Source organism: Panulirus ornatus, chromosome 61, assembly GCF_036320965.1.
Source record: "Panulirus ornatus isolate Po-2019 chromosome 61, ASM3632096v1, whole genome shotgun sequence".
Taxonomy (NCBI): Eukaryota; Metazoa; Arthropoda; class Malacostraca; order Decapoda; family Palinuridae; genus Panulirus; species Panulirus ornatus.
In genome coordinates, this window is record NC_092284.1 from 11,312,616 (window position 1) to 11,339,043 (window position 26,428).

General features: G+C 48.8%; 1 protein-coding gene and 1 long non-coding RNA gene across 35 annotated transcripts in view; one reads left to right on the plus strand and one right to left on the minus strand.

Moving 5' to 3' along the window:
• LOC139767396 (uncharacterized) overlaps positions 1–26,428 on the minus strand; it is an 800,841-nt gene that overhangs the window by 277,502 nt on the left and 496,911 nt on the right. For 5 of the 32 annotated variants that reach the window (XR_011717073.1, XR_011717075.1, XR_011717072.1 and 2 more), the window contains one exon: positions 15,684–15,884. The exons of 7 other annotated variants lie outside the window; for them this stretch is intronic. Coding sequence is in view for 3 of the 25 variants with exons in the window: in XM_071696734.1 (XP_071552835.1) it covers positions 3,401–3,627; positions 15,700–15,884; positions 18,267–18,396 (542 nt within the window). In the remaining 22 variants the exon portion in view is untranslated. 20 more of the 32 variants (XR_011717086.1, XM_071696734.1, XM_071696735.1 and 17 more) reach the window with 20 other exon arrangements.
• The window catches only part of LOC139767399 (uncharacterized), a 481,123-nt gene that overhangs the window by 84,099 nt on the left and 370,596 nt on the right, over positions 1–26,428 (plus strand). The window lies entirely within an intron of this gene.

The following is a 26,428-nucleotide window of genomic DNA, read 5'->3' on the forward strand; positions in this document are numbered from 1 at the left end:
ATGCAGCAGAAAAAAAAAACTTGGATGTGAAGCAAACAGCTTGAAGGTACCGCAGAAGATAACCTGGAGGTACAGCAGAAGACAACCTAGAGGTACACCAGAAGACAACCAGAAGGTGAATCAAACAGCTTGAAGGTACAGCAGAAGATAACCTTGAGGTAGAGTAAAAGACAACCTGGAGGAACAGCAGAGCACAACCAAAAATATAGCAGAAAATAACCTGGAAGTACAGCAGAAAACAACATGGAGGTACAGCAGCAGACAACATGGAAGTACAGGAGAAGAAATCCTGTAGATGCAGCAGAAAACAACCTGGAGGTACAGCAGCAGACAACATGGAAGTACAGGAGAAGAAAACCTGTAGATGCAGCAGAAAACAACCTGGAGGTACAGTAGAAGACAACCTGGAGGAACAGCAGGGCACAACATGGTGGTACAGCAAAGTATAACCTGGAGGTACAGAAGTATACAACCTGTAAGTGCAGCAGAAGATAACCTGAATGTGAAGCAGAGGATAACCTGGAGTTACAGCAGAAGAAAACCTGGAGGTGCATCAGAAGACAACCTGGAGGTACAGGAGAAGAAAACCTGGAGGTACAGAAGAAAACCTGGTGGTACAGCAGAAGACAACCTAAAGATGGAGCACAAGACAACCTGGAGGTATAGGAAAAAATAGCCTGTAGGTACAGCTGAAAATAACATGAATGTACAGCAGAGGACAACTTGGAGGTTCAAAAGAAGACAACCTGGAAGTGCAGGAGGCAGACTGGAGTTTTCTGCAAAAGACCTGAAGGTGCAGCAGAGGAGAACCTGGAGGTACAGCATAGGATAGCCTGGAAGTACATCAGAAGACAACCTGGAGATGCAGCAGAAGACAACCTGGAGATGCAGCAGTAGACAACCTAGAAGTACAGCAGATGACAACATGGAGGTACAGCAGCAGACAACGTGTAGGTGCAGCAGAAGAAAACCTGGAGGTGCAGCTGAAAAAAACCAGAAGGTGAATCAAACAGCTTGAAGGTACAGCAGACGACAACTTGAAGGTGAATCAAACAGCGTGAAGGTACAGCAGAAGACAGCCTTGAGGTACAGTAAAAGACAACCTGGAGGAGCAGCAGAGCACAACCTGGAGGTACAGCAGAAGATAACTGGAGGTACAGCAGAAGACAATCTGGAGGAGCATCAGAAGACAATCTGGAGGTACAGGAGAAGACAACATGGGGGAACAGCAAAGCACAACCTGGATGTGCAGCAGAAGATAACCTGGAGGTACAGCAGCATACAACCTGTAAGTGCAGCAGAAGATAACCTGAGTGTGGAGCAGATGAAAACCTGGTGTTACAGCAGAAGACAACCTGGAGGTGTATCAGAAGACAATCTGGAGGTACAAGAGAAGAAAAGCTGGAGGTACAGCAGTATAAACCTGTAAGTGTAGCAGAAGACAACCTGAAGGTGGAGCAGAGGACAACCTGGAGGTACAGCAGCAGACAATCTGGAAGTACAGCAGAAGACAACCTGAAGATGGAGCACAAGACAACCTGGAGGTGGAGTAGATGTCAACCTAGAGGTAGAGAAGAAGACAACCTGAAGGTACAGCAGAAGACAAGCTGGAGGTGGAGCAGACTAACTGGAAGTACAGCAGAAAACAACTTGAATGTATAGCAAAGTACAACTTGGAGGTTCAACAGAAGACAACCTGGAAGTGCAGGAGACAGACTGGAGGATAAGTTAAAGACCTGAAGGTGCAGCAGAGGACACCCTGGAAGTACAGAAGAAGACAGCCTGGAGGTGCAGCAGAAACAAACCTGGAGGTGAAGCAAACAGCTTGAAGATAGAGCACCAGACAACCCAGTGGTACAGCAGTATACAACCTGTAAGTGCAGCAGAAGATAACTTGAATGTGGAGCAGAGGATAACCTGGAGTTACAGCCGAAGACAACCTGGAGGTGCATCAGAAGACAACCTGGAGGTAAAGGAGAAGAAAACCTGGAAGTACAGCAGAAGACAATGTGAAGGTGCAGCAGAAGGCAACCTGAAGATGCACCAGAAGACAACCTGAAGGTGCAGCAGATGACAACTTGAAGGTACAGCAGAAGACAACCTGGAGGTGCAGCAGAAAACAACTTTAATGTACAACAAAGGACAACTTGGAGGTTCAACATAAGACAACCTGGAAGTGCAGGAGACAGACTGGAGGTTCAGCAAAAGACCTGAAAGTGCAGCAGAAGAGAACCTGGAGGTACAGCAGAGGACAACCTGGAAGTACAGAAGAAGTCAACCCGGTGGTACAGCAGAAGACAGCCTGGAGATGCGGGAGAAGACAACCTAGAGGTACAGCAGATGACAACCTGGAGGTATAGCAGTAGACAACCTGGAAGTACAGCAGAAGACAACCTGTAGGTGCAGCAGAAGACAACGTGGAGGTGCTGCAGAAAAAACCTAGTGGTGAAGCAAACAGCTTGAATGTAGAGCAGAAGACAACCTGAAGGTGAATCAAACAGCTTGAAGGTACAGCAGAAGAGAACCCCGAGGTACAGCAGAAGACAACCTGAAGATTCAGAAAAGACAACCTGAAGATGGAGCAGAAGACAACCTGAAGGTGTAGCAGACAATCTGGAGGTACAGGAAAAGACTTGAAGGTGCAGCAGCAGACAACCTTGAGGTACAGCAGCAGACAACCTAGAAGTACAGCAGAAGACATCCTGGAGGTGCAGCAGACACAAACCTGGAGGTGAAGCAAACAGCTTGAAGGTACAGCAGAAGACAACCTAGAGGTACAGCAGTATACAACTTGTAAGTGCAGCAGAAGATACCCTGAAGGTGGAGCAGAGGATAACCTGGAGGTACAGCTGAAGACAATCTGAAGATGGAGCAGAAGACAACCTGAAGGTGAAGCAGAGGACAACCTGGAGGTGCATCAGAAGACAATCTGAAGGTACAGGAGAAGAAAACCTTAAGTGTTGCTGAAGACAACCTGAAGGTGGAGCGGAGGATAACCTAGAAGTACAGCAGAAGACAATCTGGAGGTGCAGCAGAAGACAGCCTCGAGGTACAGTAAAAGACAACCTGGAGGTACGGCAGAAGAAAAACCTGGAGGTGAAGCAAACAGCTTGAAGGTACAGCAGAAGACAACCTGAAGGTACATCAGAAGACAAGCTGGAGGTGGAGCAGACTAACTGGAGGTACAGCAGAAAGCAACTTGAATGTACAGCAGAGGACAACTTGGAGGTTCAAAAGAAGACAACCTGGAAGTGCAGGAGACAGACTGGAGGTTCAGCAAAGGACCTGAAGGTGCAGCAGAGGAGAACCTAGAGGTACGGCAGAGGACAGCCTGGTAGTGCAGCAGAAGACAACCTAGAAGTACAGCAGAAGACATCCTGAAGGTGCAGCAGACACAAACCTGGAGGTGAAGCAAACAGCTTGAAGGTACAGCAGAAGACAATCTGAAGGTACATCAGAGGACAACCTGGAGGTGGAACAGAAGACATCCTGGAGGTACAGCAGAACACAACCTGGAGGTACAGCAGCAGACAACCTGGAGGTACAGAAGCAGACGACCTGTAGGTACAGCAGAAGAAGACCTGTAGGTATAGAAGACGACGACCTGCAGGTACAGTAGAAGACGACCTGTAGGTACAGCAGAATACGAAGGTTAGGTACAGCAGAAGATGACCATTAGTTACAGCGAAACATAACCTACAGGTACAGTTGAAGACATACTGTAGGTTCAATAAGAGGCAACAGGTTACTATATGGTAAGGCATATCAAGGGGTCATGAATAGTGGCAGTATTGTTAACAAAGAAGAATTATCATCATATAAGATCCCATCTTATAACACGTTATAGGATACTATAGACTTAATATAAACCTATACCACGAAATATATGAAATACGTACACGTGAGTGAAATCCACTGGTCTAAAAGATAATGATAGACTCAGCCTATGTAACGCAGCACAGGAGGAAACATTAACAAAGAGTGAACTGTAAGAAATATATGATCAAATCTTCCTAACATTTCTGTGCTGACGTCAAAACCATTTTGAAATCGACGTCATCAGGCCGACCTAATCATGGAACAGTGACGTCAGAACATCAGGTGACGTCACCAACATATATAAATACAACGTGTAAAAAAAGTCGAGATGAAAACTTGGGTTGGAATCCAGAGGCGTGTTGACACTCAGGTCTGAGGCCGGCGGCTCCCACCCTCCCACCCGCTCACGGTGTCTCCATGTACTTCACCCTACGAACCAAACATGTTGACGTCTTTTCTGATAATATACGCTCAATATTAGATAAAATTATCTATTTCTTAATCAAAATGATCATACAAAGCTCATTTAGAGTTTCTTTTAAATAGACGTATATGAAAAAATATCTCGATACGTAATCACGTAATCAAAGTATATTCTTTATGCTCATATGTAAAAATGTACAGCTTCTACGTAATGTATAGATAACATAACTATTCACTCGTATCGTCTATAAATTTCACGAGAAGTAAAGCATAATAAGGATCTGACGATGAACCATACGGCAACAGCTCCACCCACTTGCGTCCTGGGTTTCGTTCAGTGATTCACCGCTGGCGTCAAACATGTCTTATGATTTCAACAAAAACTTACTTACCTCGTCCAGGTCATGCAGCGTCCTCAGTATGACTTGTTATTCAAATGTATAGCAGTATAATACTTTGACCTTCATTTGGCTGCCTCTTGTGACGAATTAATAAACTCTGTTAATAAACTCTGATGCAGATATCTCATTCTCTATGCATCCTTCATCATTGCTGCCATGTCCCACTCCTTTTCACACACTATAACTTACATTAAGTCGTTAATATTACCGCTCTCCACCCATCTTCTATTCCACTCCACAGTGTTTGAGGACAGGGCAAATTCATGTGCGATGCCCCGTATGGAGAAAACATTATCAAGAGTGTGATCACGTCACCGCTGAGCACCAACCTCTCATCTCTCCGATTCCCCGTAGGCTACCTCACCGCGATCCAGTAGACAAGCTGCCGCTCCCTGGCCAGTCGACCCTAGCCTACCTCACCGATATCCAGTAGACAAGCTGCCGCTCCCTGGCCAGCCGACCCTAGCCTACCTCACCGAGATCCAGTAGACAAGCTGCCGCTCCCTGGCCAGCCGACCCTAGCCTACCTCACCGCGATCCAGTAGACAAGCTGCCGCTCCCTGGCCAGCCTACCCTTGCCTACCTCAACGCGACCCAGTAGACGAGCTGCCACTCCCTGGCCGGCCGACCGTAGCCTGCCTCAACATGATCCAGTAGACAAGCTGCCGCTCCCTGGCCAGTCGACCCTAGCCTACCTCACCGAGATCCAGTAGCCAAGCTGCCGCTCTCTGGCCAGCCGACAATAGCCTACCTCAACTCGATCCAGTAGACGAGCTGCCACACCCTGGCCAGCCGACCCTAGCCTACCTCAACGCGATCCAGTAGACGAGCTGCCACTCCCTGGCCAGCCGACCCTAGCCTACCTCACCGTGATCCAGGAGACAAGCTGCCGCTCCCTGGCCAGCCGACCCTAGCCTACCTCACCGCGATCCAATAGACGAGCTGCCACTCCCTGGCCAGTCGACCTTAGCCTACCTCACCGCGATCCAGTAGACAAGCTGCCGCTCCCTGGCCAGCTGACCCTTGCCTACATCAATGCGATCCAGTAGATAACCTGCCACTCCCTGGCCAGCAGACCCTAGCCTACCTCAACACGATCCAGTAGACAAGCTGCCGCTCCCTGGCCAGCCGACCCTAGCCTACCTCAACACAATCCAGTACACAAGCTGCCGCTCCCTGGCCAGCCGACACTTGCCTACCTCAACGCGATCCAGTAGACAAGCTGCCACTCCATGGCCAGCCGACTCTTGCCTACCACACCGCGATCCAGTAGACGAGCTGGCACTCCATGGCCAGCCGACCGTAGCCTACCTCACCGCGATCCAGTAGACAAGCTGCCGATCCCTAGCCAGCCGACCCTTGCCTACATAAATGCGATCCAGTAGATAACCTGCCACTCCCTGGCCAGCCGACCCTTGCCTACCTCAACACGATCCAGTACACAAGCTGCCGCTCCCTGGCCAGCCGACACTTGCCTACCTCAACGCGATCCAGTAGACAAGCTGCCACTCCATGGCCAGCCGACTCTTGCCTACCACACCGCGATCCAGTAGACGAGCTGCCACTACCTGGCCAGCCGACCCTAGCCTACCTCACCGTGATCCAGGAGACAAGCTGCCGCTCCCTGGCCAACCAATCCTTGCCTACCTCAACACGATCCAGTAGACAAGCTGCCACTCCCTGGCCAGCCGACCCTAGCCTACCTCAACACAATCCAGTACACAAGCTGCCGCTCCCTGGCCAGCCGACCTTGCCTACCTCAACGCGATCCAGTAGACAAGCTGCCACTCTGCACCCTCTTGCCTACCACACGCGAACAGAGACAGTGCCACTCCATGGCCAGCCGACCGTAGCCTACCTCACGAGATCCAGTAGACAAGCTGCCGTTCCTAGCCAGCTGACCTAGCCTACCTCACCGCGATCATGGCAAGCTGCGCTCTCTGCCAGCCAATAGCCTACCTCACTCGACCCAAGACAGCTGCCCTCTGGCCAGCGACCTTACCTACCTCACGCGATCCGTAGACAAGCTGCCGCTCCCTGCCAGCGACCCTTGCCTACATAATGCGATCCAGTAGAAACTGCCATCCTGGCCACCGACCCTAGCTACTCAACACGATCCATAGACAACTCACTCCCTGGCATCGACCCTAGCTACTCAACACAATCCAGTAACAAGCTCCACTCCTGCCACCAACTGCCTCCTCAACGCGACCAGTAGAAAGCTCCACTCCATGCCACCGACTCTTCCTACCACACCGCGATCCAGTAGACGAGCTGCCACTCCATGGCCAGCCGACCGTAGCCTACCTCACCGAGATCCAGTAGACAAGCTGCCGCTCCCTAGCCAGCCTGACCCTAGCCTACCTCACCGCGATCCAGTAGGCAAGCTGCCGCTCTCTGGCCAGCCGACAATAGCCTACCTCAACTCGATCCAGTAGACGAGCTGCCACTCCCTGGCCAGCCGACCTAGCCTACCTCACCGCGATCCAGTAGACAAGCTGCCGCTCCCTGGCCAGCCGACCCTTGCCTACCTCAACGCGATCCAGTAGACAAGCTGCCACTCCTGGCCAGCCGACCCTTGCCTACCTCACCGCGATCCAGTAGACAAGCTGCCACTCCTGGCCAGCCGACCTTAGCCTACCTCACCGTGATCCAGTAGACAAGCTGCCGCTCCCTGGCCAGCCGACCCTTGCCTACCTCAACGCGATCCAGTAGATAAGCTGCCACTCCCTGGCCAGCCGACCTTGCCTACCTCAACGCGATCCACTAGACGAACTGCCACTCCCTGGCCAGCAGACCCTTGCCTACCACACCGCGATCCAGTAGACAAGCTGCCGCTCCCTGGCCAGCCGACCCTTGCCTACCTCAACACGATCCAGTAGACGAGTTGCCACTCCCTGGATAGCAGACCCTATCCTACCTCAACGCAATCCAGTACACAAGCTGCCGCTCCCTGGCCAGCCGACACTTGCCTACCTCAACGCGATCCAGTAGACAAGCTGCCACTCCATGGCCAGCCGACTCTTGCCTACCACACCGCGATCCAGTAGACGAGCTGGCACTCCATGGCCAGCCGACCGTAGCCTACCTCACCGCGATCCAGTAGACAAGCTGCCGCTCCCTAGCCAGTTGACCCTAGCCTACCGCACCGCGATCCAGTAGGCAAGCTGCCGCTCTCTGGCCAGCCGACAATAGCCTACCTCAACTCGATCCAGTAGACGAGCTGCCACACCCTGGCCAGCCGACCCTAGCCTACCTCAACGCGATCCAGTAGACGAGCTGCCACTCCCTGGCCAGCCGACCCTAGCCTACCTCACCGTGATCCAGGAGACAAGCTGCCGCTCCCTGGCCAACCAATACTTGCCTACCTCAAAGCGATCCACTAGACAAGCTTCCGCTTCCTGGCCAGCCGACCCTAGCCTACCTCACCGCGATCCAGTAGACAAGCTGCCACTCCCTGGCCAGCCGACCCAAGCCTACCTCACAGCGATCCAGTAGACAAGATGCCGCTCCCTGGCCAGCTGACCCTAGCCTACCTCACCGCGATCCAGTAGACATGCTGCCGCTCCCTGGCCAGCCGACACTTGCCTACCTCAACGCGATCTTCTAGACGAACTGCCACTCCCTGGCCAGCAGACCCTTGCCTACCACACCGCGATCCAGTAGACAAGCTGCCGCTCCCTGGCCAGCCGACCCTTGCCTACCTCAACACGATCCAGTAGACGAGTTGCCACTCCCTGGATAGCAGACCCTCTCCTACCTCAACGCAATCCAGTACACAAGCTGCCGCTCCCTGGCCAGCCGACACTTGCCTACCTCAACGCGATCCAGTAGACAAGCTTCCAGTCCATGGCCAGCCGACTCTTGCCTACCACACCGCGATCCAGTAGACGAGCTGCCACTCCATGGTCAGCCGACCGTAGCCTACCTCACCGAGATCCAGTAGACAAGCTGCCGCTCCCTAGCCAGCTGACCCTAGCCTACCTCACCGCGATCCAGTAGGCAAGCTGCCGCTCTCTGGCCAGCCGACAATAGCCTACCTCAACTCGATCCAGTAGACGAGCTGCCACACCCTGGCCAGCCGACCCTAGCCTACCTCAACGCGATCCAGTAGACGAGCTGCCACTCCCTGGCCATCCGACCCTAGCCTACCTCACCGTGATCCAGGAGACAAGCTGCCGCTCCCTGGCCAGCCGACCCTAGCCTACCTCAACGCGATCCAATAGACGAGCTGCCACTCCCTGGCCAGTCGACCTTAGCCTACCTCACCGCGATCCAGTAGACAAGCTGCCGCTCCCTGGCCAGCTGACCCTTGCCTACATCAATGCGATCCAGTAGATAACCTGCCACTCCCTGGCCAGCAGACCCTAGCCTACCTCAACACGATCCAGTAGACAAGCTGCCGCTCCCTGGCCAGCCGACCCTAGCCTACCTCAACACAATCCAGTACACAAGCTGCCGCTCCCTGGCCAGCCGACACTTGCCTACCTCAACGCGATCCAGTAGACAAGCTGCCACTCCATGGCCAGCCGACTCTTGCCTACCACACCGCGATCCAGTAGACGAGCTGGCACTCCATGGCCAGCTGACCGTAGCCTACTTCACCGCGATCCAGTAGACAAGCTGCCGATCCCTAGCCAGCCGACCCTTGCCTACATAAATGCGATCCAGTAGATAACCAGCCACTCCCTGGCCAGCCGACCCTTGCCTACCTCAACACGATCCAGTACACAAGCTGCCGCTCCCTGGCCAGCCGACACTTGCCTACCTCTACGCGATCCAGTAGACAAGCTGCCACTCCATGGCCAGCCGAAACTTGCCTACCACACCGCGATCCAGTAGACGAGCTGCCACTACCTGGCCAGCCGACACTAGCCTACCTCACCGTGATCCAGGAGACAAGCTGCCGCTCCCTGGCCAACCAATCCTTGCCTACCTCAACACGATCCAGTAGACAAGCTGTCACTCCCTGGCCAGCCGACCCTAGCCTACCTCAACACAATCCAGTACACAAGCTGCCGCTCCCTGGCCAGCCTACTCTAGCCTACCTCAACACAATCCAGTACACAAGCTGCCGCTCCCTGGTCAGCCGACACTTGCCTACCTCAACGCGATATAGTTGACAAGCTGCCACTCCATGGCCAGCCGACTCTTGCCTACCACACCGCGATCCAGTAGACGAGCTGCCACTCCATGGCCAGCCGACCGTAGCCTACCTCACCGCGATCCAGTAGACAAGCTGCCGCTCCCTAGCCAGCCGACCCTAGCCTACCTCACCGCGATCCAGTAGACAAGCTGCCGCTCCCTGGCCAGCCGACCCTTGCCTACCTCAACTCGATCCAGTAGACAAGCTGCCACTCCCTGGCCAGCCGACCCTAGCCTACCTCAACACGATCCAGTACACAAGCTGCCGCTCCCTGGCCAGCCGACACTTGCCTACCTCAACGCGATCCAGTAGACAAGCTGCCACTCCATGGCCAGCCGACTCTTGCCTACCACACCGCGATCCAGTAGACGAGCTGCCACTACCTGGCCAGCCGACCGTAGCCTACCTCACCGTGATCCAGGAGACAAGCTGCCGCTCCCTAGCCAGCCTGACCCTTGCCTACCTCAACGCGATCCAGTAGACAAGCTGCCACTCCTGGCCAGCCGACACTAGCCTACCTCAACTCGATCCAGTAGACAAGCTGCCACTCCCTGGCCAGCCGACCTTGCCTACCTCAACGCGATCCAGTAGACGAGCTGCCACTCCCTGGCCAGCCGACCCTAGCCTACCTCAACGCGATCCAGTAGACGAGCTGCCACTCCCTGGCCAGCCGACCTTGCCTACCTCAACGCGATCCAGTAGACAAGCTGCCACTCCCTGGCCAGCCGACCCTTGCCTACCTCACCGCGATCCAGTAGACAAGCTGCCACTCCTGGCCAGCCGACCCTAGCCTACCTCACGCGATCCAGTAGACGAAGCTGCCACTCCCTGGCCAGCCGACCCTTAGCCTACCTCACCGCGATCCAGTAGACGAAGCTGCCACTCCCTGGCCAGCAGACCCTTGCCTACCTCACCGCGATCCAGTAGACGAAGCTGCCACTCCCTGGCCAGCCGACCCTAGCCTACCTCACCGCGATCCAGTAGACAAGCTGCCAGCTCCCTGGCCAGCCGACCCTAGCCTACCTCAACGCGATCCAGTAGACAAGCTACCACTCCATGGCCAGCCGACTCTTGCCTACCACACCGCGATCCAGTAGACGAGCTGGCATTCCATGACCAGCCGTCCGTAGCCTACCTCACCGCGATCCAGTAGACAAGCTGCCGCTCCCTAGCCAGCCGACCCTTGCCTACATAAATGCGATCCAGTAGATAACCTGCCACTCCCTGGCCAGCCGACCCTTGCCTACCTCAACACGATCCAGTACACAAGCTGCCGCTCCTTGGCCAGCCGACACTTGCCTACCTCAACGCGATCCAGTAGACAAGCTGCCACTCCATGGCCAGCCGACTCTTGCCTACCACAACGCGATCCAGTAGACCAGCTGCCACTCCATGGCCAGCCGACCGTAGCCTACCTCACCGAGATCCAGTAGACAAGGTGCCGCTCCCTAGCCAGCTGACCCTAGCCTACCTCACCGCGATCCAGTAGGCAAGCTGCCGCTCTCTGGCCAGCCGACAATAGTCTACCTCAACTCGATCCAGTAGACAAGCTGCCGCTCCCTGGCCAGCAGACCTTTGCCTACCTCAGCGCGATCCAGTAGACGAGCTGCCACTCCCTGGCCAGCCGACCCTAGCGTACCACACCGTGATACAGTAGACGAGCTGCCACTCCCCGGCCAGGCGACCCTAGCCTACCTCACCATAACTCAGTAAAGTAGCCACAACTCTCATCGCCTATTTCTGGGCCACCTCACCGTGATCCAGTATACTAGCCACCGCTTCGTGGCTGACCGAAGCTACCCTACGTCACAATGATCCAGTACCGAAGCCACCACTCACCCGCTTATTCTAGCCTACCTCACTGTGACCCAGTGCAGTAACTCCCCGCAAAGCTGACCACAGCCTATGAAAATCTTACATAACATCCCCAGAAGTACATGATCATAATGGAAATGTACCATTATTTTTGTGGTCTGCTGGTGTGAGAACGCATGAAGTGGCCACGTATAAGGGATATTTGGCAGTGGGGCGAAGTATTACAGCAGATTTCTAATTTCTTTCACTGGAAACATGAAGCTTCAAAAGGATCCGGTGGTCTGTTAATGTTTGTATGTTGGAAATCTAAAAGAGTTAAAAAAAGTTTTTCAAATGAGCTAAACCGCCAATTAACCAAAACCATGTTAACTGTAATAATGTGAATGGCGGGTTACACATTCCAGGATGAATAATCATTAGCTGTCATATGAGTGAACAGTAATATACTTCGAAGTGTCTGTCTACAGAGTTCATAGGTTTTCTACATTTTCTAGCTGTGCTAATTATACTAAGTACACCTAACTCTAGTTCATCACTCACTCTACATTGGTTACAACCATTAATCTCCAAATGTTACTCATACCTGGCTAGAATTAAGAACTTTGTTTATACAAAAATCATTCAACTCCAGAGCCGGGAGCACGAAGCCAGCTGGCAGCTACCGAGCCGGCGACCTGACACCTGTGGCCACATATCCTCACCTTTCCACCACCACAAGACTTATGTCAGCAAATTGGGTTTTACCCCGAGTATCTCATTGACCAGTACCTTACCTCTTCTCTAGTCTCCTGAAGTCTCCTCCACCACTACACTTCCCGGAACCCTCAACACGATATTGTCACTCACCACAACAACCCAGGAAATGAACGTATGAACCAGAAACATAGTAATCTTCGCTTTCGGAATGACCGCACTCGTGTGGCATCTCGAAGCAGAAGCGGGGCTTTATTGTATGGCAAGGCGTTGTCTCAATCCAATGAAATGACTTGCATGGCCTTTTATCGTTTTGTAACATTCATTTTTGACTATACACTTACTAATACTCTATGTACTCGTGATACATGCGTGTGTTACTAAACGTTTATGTAGGAAAATTTCTTTTGCTCTATAATAAAGTATATATTTTGAATGTCAGTCCGTCCAAGTCAGAGTCAATGTAACAATTCGGATTGAGACGTCGTCCACGTTTATAATACATTCCGACTCTTCTGACGTCAGTCAATTTCTAAACAATGTTTTACTTGTTCGTCTTTTTACGATAAACCACGACTGAGACAAAATGTGATCTTAAGAATACATTTTGTCCTCGACGATGGAAATATATTTTTATCGCGATTATAGATAGTACATTTCTAAGGACGGCCATACCCAGGACCACTAACCTATATCACCATTTACCACACTCGACATAGAAAATGGAATTTCGCCGATGGTTTTCAATGACCCCATATGTATTTATAGTACTTCCCTAACGTGTAATAATAATAAATGGACACAGAATCAACAGAAGTGTGTCAACAGACCAGACTAAAACATGAGCAATATGCTCGTCCTGCTTTTAATGTGGTATTTCCCAGAACAACCTTTGTCGACGGGAATTTCCAAGACACGTATGCGAACTGTTGTGATCGATTTATTTTTCTACGGTGTCCGAGGCAGCAGGGGCACCTGAATTCCCTAATCAAGGCATCTTGTTAACAAGTATATATATATATATATGTACGTACGTCTTGACGTACGACAGTGCACTACGACGGCTTGTTCTCTGAGAAACGTAAGGTATTCCCTCCTTGTTAAACAAGAACGACTGTAACATCAGAGCCGCTTTTTCCAATGATGTCTCACCAGCTGACATACGTCAGCATCTCACAGCCTGGCGCGTGTTGGTCCGTTTCCTGCTGACACAGGACGTCAGCGCACTCCAAGACTGACAATGAAGCCCGACACATGCCGGCGATTCACTCCCTGACAGCTAGGTGTCACCCACCACCACCCCCTGCAGTGGCTCTCTCCTTGGGAGACTACGGCAACTCGCTCCCTAACACAAAACCTCCCGACTAATACCTTAAGCTCATATCACTCCCTAAAAGCTAAATATAATCGCCAGTCATGGACCAAAAATATATAATTCCCAAAGTGAAGCTTATTTTGATGACCTGTGAAGCTCGATAGAGCTGCCAAATATCGTTTGGCATTGTTCAGCATAAACTCTAGAGTAAGGCTTTACTTTGATTGCCTCTGTTGCCCTCAACAGCAAAATGAAATTGTCTGGCGAAGCCAGAGTAAAGTCACCAACATGCAGCTTTTCTTTGATGACCCATGTAGCACGCACAAGTGTTAGCCAGAGGAAATTTCCTCAAATAAAACTTTAATTCGACGACTCACATATGTGTCCCACAAAACCTATATAAAACAGTCTACCGTTAGCCTAAATAAAAGACTGAATGTAAAGCTTTACTTTGACGACCCATAAACCATGCAAGTGGAAAATAGTCGTCTGGCATAAGCTATAACAAATGTCCTAAAGGGACGCTTTAGTTTGGCGTCGTTGGTTCATTCCTATACAATCTACTTCGACTAATTCGTTTATACATACATTGCGGCTTCCTGCCTTACACACTACAAATGTGAAAAGAAAGCGTTACTCACTCTCGACTGACGTCGGTGGCTCAGTCTGTGATACACGTCGGTAGCTTACTTCAACACACGTTACTTCGACGAACTCAAAAACTTAGCTCACTCTCCAACAGTCATCGATGAGCTTCGTCTCTAACACACGTGTGTCGGTAGCTCACTTCATGGCAAACCAAATTGGATTCTCTCTCTCTCTGACACGCAACGGTATGGCTTCCTACTTGACACACTAAAAACACTGCTCATTCCCTGATGGACGTCGGTGGCATCGTGTCTGATACACATCGGTAGCTCACTGCCAGATACACTACATGGCCTAACTCCGTTACGATTACTTCCTGCCTGACACACACGCTTCAGAGGCAAAAATACGTCGGTGGTTTTGTCTGTAACATACGTGGGTAGTTCACACCATGACACAATACATGACTAACTCCCTGATGCACAAGGCTGGCTTCCTACCTCACACTACTACAGTGGCGACAAAACAAAACCGCTACTCACTTCCTAACAAACTCCCGTGGCAGAGAATGGCTGCTCACACTGACAGATTCTCTGGCTCTTTCTCTAGCACATGCTGGCACCTCACTCTAGGACAAACTGTTCCCACTAACTCCCTGGTACACAAGGGCGGCTTCCTATCTGACGGTGGAGGAACGCTACTTACTCCTTGACGGAAGTCAGCGGCTTCGATTCGACCACACGTCGTGGGCTCATGCCCTGATGTACGATAGTTTACCACGGCGGTCAGTTGTTCTCTGGCACACGACGAAAGGTTCTCTCCCCCCCCCCCCCTTCAACAATGACAAACAACAACGCCCGACTAGTCCTCTAAAATCAAAGCCGTTCAATTTCAAATGACGATCTCATCAACTGACATGGGTCTGCACCTCATATCCTGGCGCATTGGCACGTCCCTTCCTTATACACGGCGGCGGATCACTCCAAGACAGCCGAAGACCCATGACACATAACGAGCGAGTCATTCGCTAACACGCAACAGTCTTACTGCCACGCGCCGGGTTTAATGTCTCTGTCTCTCTCCTCCCTCCCTAGGGTGCTACGGCAACTCACTCTCCGACACAAGATTATGGCCTCTCCGGCTAACAATACCATGAGAGTATAGCGCTCCCTGAGGAACCAAATGCTCCCTATCTTGACAAAAGTCACAGGGGGGGTCCCAGTCTGCCACATACCGTCATGTCAATCATTTATGTCGATGGTTCACGCCTCGACTCGACGAAGGCTTACCCCCCTGTGAAACTTACACGTGAAGGAGGTACCACCCTCTGACTCGACGAAGGTTTACCCCACTATCAAGCTTACAAGTGAAGGAGGTACCACCCTCCTTGACTCGACGAAGGTTTACCCCACTATCAAACTTACACGTGAAGGAGGTACCACCCTCCTTGACTCGACGAAGGTTTACCCCCTATCAAACTTACACGTGGAAGGAGGTACCATCCTCCTTGAGGCAAGACACTTGAGTGCTGTTATGACGGCTTCCTCTCTCCTTCTTGCGAGGTCAGCGGGCGACTGAGGGTGACGTGGTCCTCGACTAAGGGTGACGTGGTCCTCGACTGAGGGTGACGTGGTCCTCGACAGTGGTCCGAAGATCATATCCAACCCGTTGTTTGACTGGAAGTCTGGAAATGAATTGTGTCTTAATTTCCATTTCAGCTTGAATACATTAAGGCATATTTTTCTATTAAGCTGACTTACGACATGTTGTATATAACATCTACCAGTGTGCAAGATAGATGTAAGGTCATGGGTACATTATAGGCTAATCTATTATCATCCATCTTTAAATATATGCTAAAAATAGGTGACAACTGCGAGGACAAAAACCTCTCACTAACAATGTTATCCTTACAATTCTTGATCTGTGAAACGTTAGGGTAAACAAGATGCAATTGTATGTTATCATTTACCAGTAAAAGGAGCTTCAAAAACTAGTCTCTTATTGTTTGTATACTGCAAATACAAAAGGTAGGTAGTTATTATTCCCACTTTGAGCTAAACTGGTAATTAGGGAAAACAACCATATAACTGTAATAACCTATTTGGCGGAGTCAGACGTTTCAAAAGACTGTGAACAATTAAAAGCTGTTGCCTGAACGAATCGTAATATAAACCAAAGTTTCAGACGAAGTACTTTAATCTACATTTTTCTTGCTGTAGGAACTACAGAGTTGTCCACACTTCCACCATGTTCACCTACAGTTGACCAGTCATTCACCAGTGGTTACAGCCAATGGTCTCCCATGACTCATTAACCTGGCTATAAATAAAACCTCTTTTTTATGGAGCAATCAACTCCAAGTGGAGACCACGAAGCCGGCAGACTACGTATGTTGTTTGTTGGTATTTACGGCCATCGACCTTTGAGGAAGGTCATTAGGACCTGTAATCCTATCTAGTATGTGATTTAAGTCACACCTAAATACCTATTTCAATAAAAAATAGAAAAAGATAGAGAAATTATAATCATATGATAAAGATGAACTGTAATTAGAAATAATGGGAAAAAAAGATTTTGTGGGTATTGAGCCAACGTGGCAGCAAACAGCCCAGTCGGCACAGCAGCCACAGTTGCAGTTTACCCAAGAGTGCGAAGTAATAGGACAGACGAAAGATAGTCCTCCACCACGTCATGCACATAGATGAGGATTATTCATTTGGAGGACCGCCAGCTCAACCCCATGGCGCAGCTGCCCCGGAAAATAACCACCACGTCCCCTCAAGGCCGACCGTTTAATGTGTCGACATGTCCACCTACCATGCGACCAGCCCAAGTAGTAGGAGGAGCCTCACACCAAAGCCAAACCCTCCACAGAGAACCACCAACGAACCACCTTACGTCATCTGGATCAATTCTGTTTCTCTGAGAACGACCATCAATTTGTCAATATTACTCGAGTTGCCCCAGAGTACACTGACAATGTTAAATCAGATTTTTTCTTGTACTAATCTAGTAAGTATATCTGGCTATGACGAGGATAAATCAATTGCCGAGATATTGCCAGTCCGGTGATCTACACGAGTTCCACTATCATCGTTCAGAAGAGTGAGGTTGGCATTGATTATATAATCAACCATTTGTTCCTCCCTGGCGTCTGCCCGGATACTTCCCCACTGATAATGATGAATATTGAAGTCCCCTAAAACTACTTTACGGTTAGGTATTGATTAACAAGCCAATTTGACTCATCATTATCAAGTGCGTTTGAACTGGAGCAATATATCCAACATATGGCCAGGTATGTACCATTAAATTTCATTCTACATGCGCCAACGTCTAGGTTAGGTTTTAAAGTCACTCGCGTATGAGGCAAATTCTGGTGTACATAGATAGCTACCCCACGATTCTCGTCTCTTCTATACGAGTGTTAACTATCTACAACAGAACAATCTTCGGCTGTGCCGTTTAGAAGTGTCTCTTGTAAACAAATCACGGCTGGCCTATACAGTGCAAGCAACATTTGTAGTTGTGCTTGCTTTTGCCTAAGGCCTATACACTACAATTCCAATGTATTATACTGAACGTGTTGGCATATGAGTTATTTAACCGACCAGGTTTCTTAGCCCGTTTATGTCGAGACTTGGGCGAGTCCCGAGGCGACCATACATGGTCCCTGGATGTGGATTATCTGGCATCCACCAAGTTTATGTCCTCCAACGAAGAAGACCTGTGAACCACAGGCCTCCTAGTTGGAGGTACCGGAACAATGACACGTAGTTTTATTCCAAGTTTAGTCATGGTTTAAATATGAGTTAGTTTTGTTCTTTTACCTTCCTGTAGGACGGAATGAGGATGTGGTATTGGCATAGGATTTGTTCTGGACTGTGGTTGGAGGATTAGGTGTAGGTGTAGGGTTGAATGGAGCTGGATATTTGTTACTGACGATCGGGGTGTCACAAGGAGTGTGTCGAGATTGTTCGCATAACCGGATTACATTTCAAAGCAGACGCGTAGGATTCATTATGTTTAGAGGTTTCACGAGACTCCTTAACCCTACTCCTACCCTCATCATAAGAGACGTTATTTTGTGTCTTGACTGCACAGACAGCCTTCTCAAACTGGAACCGGGGACAGGCCCGGTCCCAACTTGGGTGGTTGCCATCGCAGTTAACACACAACATCCTATTAGCCATACAATCCTCAGCGGTATGACCCTACTTAGCACACTTCCCTCCCACATTTGGCAGAAAGAGTGCAACGCTTTAAGAGGCGGCCAAATTCCTGGCATTTAAAGCAACGTAAGGGATTCGGAATGAACTTGACATCACATGTAACCAATAGAGATATTGTCCGGTAGCCGAGCTCTCCCGCAGGTTAGGTTAATCAGGGGAGTTCTACGCCGTTGGCCATTGATAACTTTGGTGATGAGCCAGGCAGCGATAACGTCCTCGTTTGTTAGTTCCTTCACAATGTCGTCCTCTGACATATCCATGACATCAGTGCAGTGGATGACTCCCCTGCATGAATTCATGGCAACGGGTATCGAGACCACGTCATGAATATGGAACTTCAACGTAAGTAGTTCCGCCACCGGTTTCGTCGACTAACCAGTTTCCTGATCGTTTCAACATGCCAAGACCATCCATCAAAAACCCTCCTGATTAGGAATGGATTGAAGAAGGCAAGAGTCGTTGCTGTGGTCGTATGGGCCAACACAAATTCAGCGTTTCTTCTTTTTCATGGATGGTCCGTCACCACTACCCCCTACGGGGGCATTGGATGGCTGACCTAGGTCCATCCTAAAGGAGCCTAACCTCAAAATCTGGAATGCCAAACCACCCCAGTGGAAAAAAAAACTAACTATCCCGAAAAAGAAAAAGATCTGGCAATTGTTTTATGCAGAAAAGTTTCAAGGCGGAGCCGGTCACACGAAAGCCAAGCGGAGTTCTCCTGCGGACACCCGTCAATGAAAGATCGATTTTGCATAGAACAACCTTATAAAAGATATTGATGAACAATAACTTTCAAAAAAAACCTTGAAAACTAAGTAAGGGTAGTGACAACGCAGGGAGGAATAGCTACAACCTACCTCTGAAAGAAGGGCCACAGCTCCGTACAGGTCAGTAGCTTGTACGAGACTGTGGTCGGAACAGGTACGACTGCACATTGCCCTGCGCAATGTCACTGCGCATGTAGTTATGGCTACCACAGCTAGGGAGCAGTGGTGGCTTGCCTGACTGGCGTTTCTCAGTATGTTTATCCTGATCCCAGCCCTGAACATACGGACAAATAGCAAAATATTGCATTTAATTTTTAAAAATCACTTCCTTTGTAAACACTACACCGAGTGAAAAACACCTCTATAAAGACTACAGTTAAAAAACGAACGTATTTGGCCACCGGAAGCAGCACTTCACATATAATCAACATTAGTAAACATAAATCAAATTTAGATATATGTAAATAATCCGAAGAAAGTAGTGAAGGGTAACTGAAGATAGAAAGGCTGAAAGTAGAGAGCTAATCATGGCATTCTAAACGAAACCAAAATGGCATCCTAGGTAAGAGCTGTGTAATCCTTCCTACGTACTGATACGCGGAATAAAAGCTCATGGAAGTCCCACTTGTCAAGGAAAAATACACAGAAACATTGCCATAGTGCTAAGCAAAGTCTGACTTGCCGAAAAGATGAGTAGACGCTACGACATCAGGCAACACAGACTTGAAATACAGAGCGTAAGAACACGTCCTCCCTGGCCAGCCGACCCTTGCCTAACTCAACGCGATCCAGTAGACGAGCTGCCACTCCCTTGCCAACCGACCCTTGCCTACCTCAACTCGATCCAGTAGACGAGCTGCCACACCCTGGCCAGCCGACCCTAGCCTACCTCAACGCGATGCACTAGACTAGCTGCCACTCCCAGGCCAGCCGACCCTAGACTACCTCACCGCGATCCAGTAGAGAAGCTGCCACTCCCTGGCCAGCCGACCCTTGCCTACCTCACTGCGATCCAGTAGACGAGCTGTCGCTCCCTGGCCAACCGATCCTTACCTACCTGAAAGCGATCCAGTAGACAAGCTACCGCTCCCTGGCCAGCCAACCCTAGCCTACCTAAACGCGATCCAGTAGACGAGGTGCCACACCCTGCCCCGCCAACCCTAGCCTACCTCAACGCGATCCAGTAGACAAGCTGCCACTCCCTGGCCAGCCGACACTAGCCTACCCCACCATAACTCAGTAAAGTAGCCACAACTCTCATCGCCCATTTCTGGGCCACCTCACCGTGATCCTGTATACTAGTCACCGCTTCGCGGCTGACCGAAGCTACCTTACGTCGCCATGATCCAGTACAGAAGCCACCACTCACCCGCTTATTCTAGCCTACCTCACTGTGACCCAGTGCAGTAGCTGCCCGCAAAGCCGACCAGTGCAGTAGCTGCCCGCAAAGCCGACCAGTGCAGTAGCTGCCCGCAAAGCCGACCAGTGCAGTAGCTGCCCGCAAAGCCGACCCCAGAAGTAAATGATCATAGTGGAAATATACCATTATTTTTGTGGTCTGCTGGTGTGAGAACGCATGAAGTGGCTACGTATAAGGATTATTTGGCAGTGGGGCGAAGTATTACAGCAGATTTCTAATTTCTTTCACTGGAAACATGAAGCTTCAAAAGGACCCGGTGGTCTGTTAATGTTTGTATGTTGGGAATCTAAAAGAGTAAAAAAAGTTTTTCAAATGAGCTAAACCGCCAATTAACCAAAACCATGTTAACTGTAATAATGTGAATGGCGGGTTACACATTCCAGGATGAATAATCATAAGCTGTCATATGACTGAACAGTAATATACTTCGAAGTGTCTGTCTACAGAGTTCTTAGGTTTTCTACATTTTCTAGCTGTGCTAATTATACTAAGTACACCTAACTCTAGTTCACCACTCACTCTACATTGGTTACAACCATTAATCTCCAAATGTTACTCATACCTGGCTAGAAATAAGAACTTCGTTTATGCAAACATCATTCAACTCCAGAGCCGGGAGCACGAAGCCAGCTGGCAGCTACCGAGCCGGCGACCTGACACCTGTGGCCACATATCCTCACCTTTCCACCACCACAAGACTTATGTCAGCAAATTGGGTTTTACCCCGAGTATCTCAGTGACCAGTACCTTACCTCTTCTCTAGTCTCCTGAAGTCTCCTCCACCACTACACTTCCCGGAACCCTCAACGCGATATTGTCACTCACCACAACAACCCAGGAAATGAACGTATGAACCAGAAACATAGTAATCTTCGGTTTCGGAATGACCGCGCTCGTGTGGCATCTCGAAGCAGAAGCGGGGCTTTATTGTATGGCAAGGCGTTGTCTCAATCCAATGAAATGACTTGCATGGCCTTTTATCGTTTTGTAACATTCATTTTTGACTATACACTTACTAATATTCCATGTACTCGTGCTACATGCGTGTGTTACTAAAAGTTTATGTAGGAAAATTTCTTTTGCTCTATAATAAAGTATATATTTTGAATGTCAGTCCGTCCAAGTCAGAGTCAATGTAACAATTCGGATTGAGACGTCGTCCACGTTTATAATACATTCCGACTCTTCTGACGTCAGTCAATTTCTAAACAATGTTTTACTTGTTCGTCTTTTTACGATAAACCACGACTGAGACAAAATGTGATCTTAAGAATACATTTTGTCCTCGACGATGGAAATATATTTTTATCGCGATTATAGATAGTACATTTCTGAGGACGGCCATACCCAGGACCACTAACCTATATCACCATTTACCACACTCGACATAGAAAATGGAATTTCGCCGATGGTTTTCAATGACCCCATATGTATTTATAGTACTTCCCTAACGTGTAATAATAAATGGACACAGAATCAACAGAAGTGTGTCAACAGACCAGACTAAAACATGAGCAATATGCTCGTCCTGCTTTTAATGTGGTATTTCCCAAAACAACCTTTGTCGACGGGAATTTCCAAGACACGTATGCGAACTGTTGTGATCGATTTATTTTTCCTACGATGTCCAGGTTAGCAGCAGGGGCACCTGAATACCCTAATCAAGGCATCTTGTTAACGAGTATATATATATGTACGTACGTCTTGACGTGCGACAGTGCACTACGACGGCTCGTTCTCTGAGAAACGTAAGGTATTCCCTCCCTGTTAAACAAGAACGACTGTAGCATCAGAACCGCTTTTTCCAATGATGTCTCACCAGCTGACATACGTCAGCATCTCACAGCCTGGCGCGTGTTGGTCCGTTTCCTGTTGACACAGGACGTCAGCGCGCTCCAAGACTGACAATGAAACAAGACACATGCCGGCGATTCACTCCCTGACAGCAGGGTGTCAGCCACCACCAACCCCTGCAGTGGCTCTCTCCTTGGGAGACGACGGCAACTCGCTCCCTGACACATAACCTACCGGCTAATACCTTAAGCTCATATCACTCCCTAAAAGCTAAATATAATCGCCAGCCATGGGACAGAAATATATAATTCCCAAAGTGTAGCTTATTTTGATGACCTGTGGAGCTCGATAGAGCTGCCAAATATCGTTTGGCATTAGTCAAAATAAACTGAGAGTAAGGCTTTACTTTGATTACCTGTGGTGCCCTCAACAGCTAAATAAAATCGTCTGGCGAAGCCAGAGTACAGTTACCAACGTGACGCTTTACTTTTATGATCCATGTAGCACGCACAAGTGTTAGCCAGAGGAAAATTTCTAAAGTAAAACCTTAATTTGACGACCCACATATGTGCTCCACAAAACCTATATAAAACAGTCTAGCGTTAGCCTGAACAAAAGTCTGAATGTAAAGCTTTACTTTGACGACCCATAAGCCATGCAAGTTGAAAATAATCGTCTGGCATTAGCTAGAACAAATGTCCTAAAGGGACGCTTTAGTTTGTTGTCGTTGGTTCATTCCTCGACAATCTACTTCGACTAATTCGTTTATACACACATTGCGGCTTCCTACCTTACACACTTGAAAGTTGAAAAGAAAGCGTTACTCACTCTCGACAGGCGTCGGTAGCTCAGTCTCTGATACATTTCGGTAGCTTACTTCACCACATATTACTTCGACGAACTCAAAGACTTTGCTCCCTCTCCAACAGTCATCGATGAGCTTCGTGTCTAATACACGTGTGTCGGTAGCTCACTTCATGGCAAACCCAATTCGATTCTCTCTCTCTGACACACGAAGGTATGGCTTCCTACCTGACAAACTAAAAACACTGCTCACTCCCTGACAGACGTCGGTGGCTTCGTGTCTGATACACGTCGGTAGCTCACTCCAAGATACACTACATTGCCCAACTCCGTCACGATGGCTTCCTGCCTGACACACACACTTCAAAGGCAAAAAGAATGTCACTGGCTTCGTCTGTAACATATGTGGGTAGTTCACTCAATGACACAATACATGACTAACTCCCTGATACACAAGGCTGGCTTCCTGCCTCACACTACTACAGTGGCGACAACACAAAACCGCTGCTCACTTCCTAACACACAACAGTGGCAAAGAAAGGCTGCTCACGCTGATAGATTCTCTGGCTTTGTCTCTAGCACACGTCGGGCCACCTCACTCTAGGACACACTATTCCCACTAACTCCCTGGCACACAAGGGCGGCTTCCTGTCTGACGGCGGAGGAACGCTACTCACTCCCTGACAGACGTCAGTGGCTTCGTTTCGACCACACGTCGTGGGCTTATGCCCCGATGTACGATAGTTTACTCCGACGGCCTGTTGTTCTCTGGCACACGACGAGAGGTTCTCCCTCCCTCCCTCCCTCAACCCTGACAAACAACTTAAGTAGTTCCGCCACCTGTTTCGTCGACTTATCAGCAAATCACCACTAACCAGTTTCCTGACCGTTTCAACATGCCCAGACCAACCATCAATGACCTTCCTGATTAGGAAGGGATTGAGGGAGGCGAGGGTCGTTGCTCCGGTCGCATGAGCCAAAACATAATCAGCATTTTTATTTTTGATCGAAGGTCCGTCACCACTACCCCTAGGGGTGAAGTGGATGGCTTACCTGGGTCCATCCTAGGGGCCTAACCCCAAAGTCTGGGGTGGCAAACCACCCCAGACAGTGGAAAAAAACTAGCTACCCCCCCCCCCAAAAAAAAATTAGGCAATTGTTCTATGCAGAAAAATTTTCGGGGCTGAGCCGGTTGCACAAGGCCAAGCGAAGTTTTGCGGACACCCGTCAATAAAGTATCAATTTTGCACAAAACAACCTTATAAAGATATTGATGAAAAATAGCTTTAGAAAAATTACCTTCAAAACAAAGTTAGGGTAGCGACAACGCAATGGGGAATAGCTACAACCTAGCTCTGAAAGACGACAGCAGCTCCGTACACGTCGGTAGCTGGTGCGCGACTCGCCACAACCGAACAAATAAAGACGCAGGAGCCAGCAACGTAGTCACTAGTCACGGTTCCGAACATCGACATGAACATAAGCGTTGTCTCAATCCGGCAAAATGATTTGCATACCCTTTATGTAACGTTCGTTTTGCACTACATACTACCCAATGATGCCATATATTTATAACAAATGAGTATGTTATCAACAATTAACCGTAGGAAAATGATTTTGTGGATAGAAAGATGAATATTGAATAATACTGAACCTAACTCAGCCCAAGTCATAGCCAACGTAACAATCCGGACTCGGACATCGTCCACCTTTCAGACTAATTCAAACCATTTCGACGCCAAGTCAACTTTTAAATACTGCTTTACTCGTATATTTCTCAATCGCAAAACAAGACGCAAGACAAAATTGAGATCTATATAACATTCCATCGTTGACACTGCAATTACGACTACCATTTTCTTCGTAACTGACCATTAAATACAACATCTCTGAACTTGTTTATAGTCTGACACCACCATAGAAAATGGAATCACGTCGAGGGGGGTCGGTAAACGAATAGATTCTTACAATACTTCCAAATGTGTTATGATCAGTAGAAACTGGATGAACATAATGGTAATAAGATACTAGATGATGACCCGTGGAGCCAGCAAGAGCTGAATGAAATCGTCTAACGTCACCCAAATAACAAAGTTAGCAAAGTGAAGCTTTACTATGATACCTCTAGGGCAGCCCGCAAAAGCTTAATGGCATTGTCAGGCATGTGCCAAGTAACGTTCCCAAAGTGAAGCTTTGATTTAGTGATCTGTAAAGCTCACGAAAAATGAATAAGATCGTCTGGCCTCGGCGAAAATCAAATTCCCAAATGGAAACTTTACTTTCATGATTCGTGGAGACAATGAAAGCCAAATATAATTGCCAGTCATCGACCAAAAATATATAATTCCCAAAGTGAAGCTTATTTTGATGACCTGTGGAGCTCAATTGAGCTACAAAATATCGTTTGTCATTGGTCAGAATAAACTCAGAGTAAGGCTTTACTTTGATTACCTGTGATGCCCTCAACAGCTAAATAAAATCGTTTGGCGAAGCCAAAGTTACCAACGTGCATCTTTACTTTTATGACCCATATAGGACGCAAAAGTGTTAGCCAGAGGAAAATTTCTAAAGTAAAACCTTAATTTGACGACCCACATATGTGCTCCACAAAACTTAAAGAAAAGAGTCTAGCGTTAGCCTGAACAAAAGTCTGAATGTAAAGCTTTACTTTGACAACCCATAAACCATGGAAGTTGAAAATAATCGTCTGGCATTAGCTAGAACAAATGTCCTAAAGGGACGCTTTAGTTTGTTGTCGTTGGTTCACTCCTCGACAATCTACTTCGACTAATTCGTTTATACACACAACATTGCAGCTTCCTACCTTACACACTTGAAAGGTGAAAAGAAAGCGTTACTCACTCTCGATAGGCGTCGGTGGCTCAGTCTCTGATACATTTCGGTAGCTTACTTCACCACATATTACTTCGACGAACAAAAAAAAAAAAAACTCTGCTCACTTTCCAACTGTCATCGATGAGCTTTGTCTCTAACACACTTGTGTCGGTAGCTCACTTCATGGCAAACAAATTTGATTATCGCTGAGACACAACTGTATGGCTTCCTATCTTACACACTAAAAACACTGCTCACTCCCTGACAGACGTCAGTGGCTTCGTGTCTGATACACGTCGGTAGCTCACTCCAAGATACACTACATTGCCTAACTTCGTTATGATTACTTCCTGCCTGACACACACACTTCAGA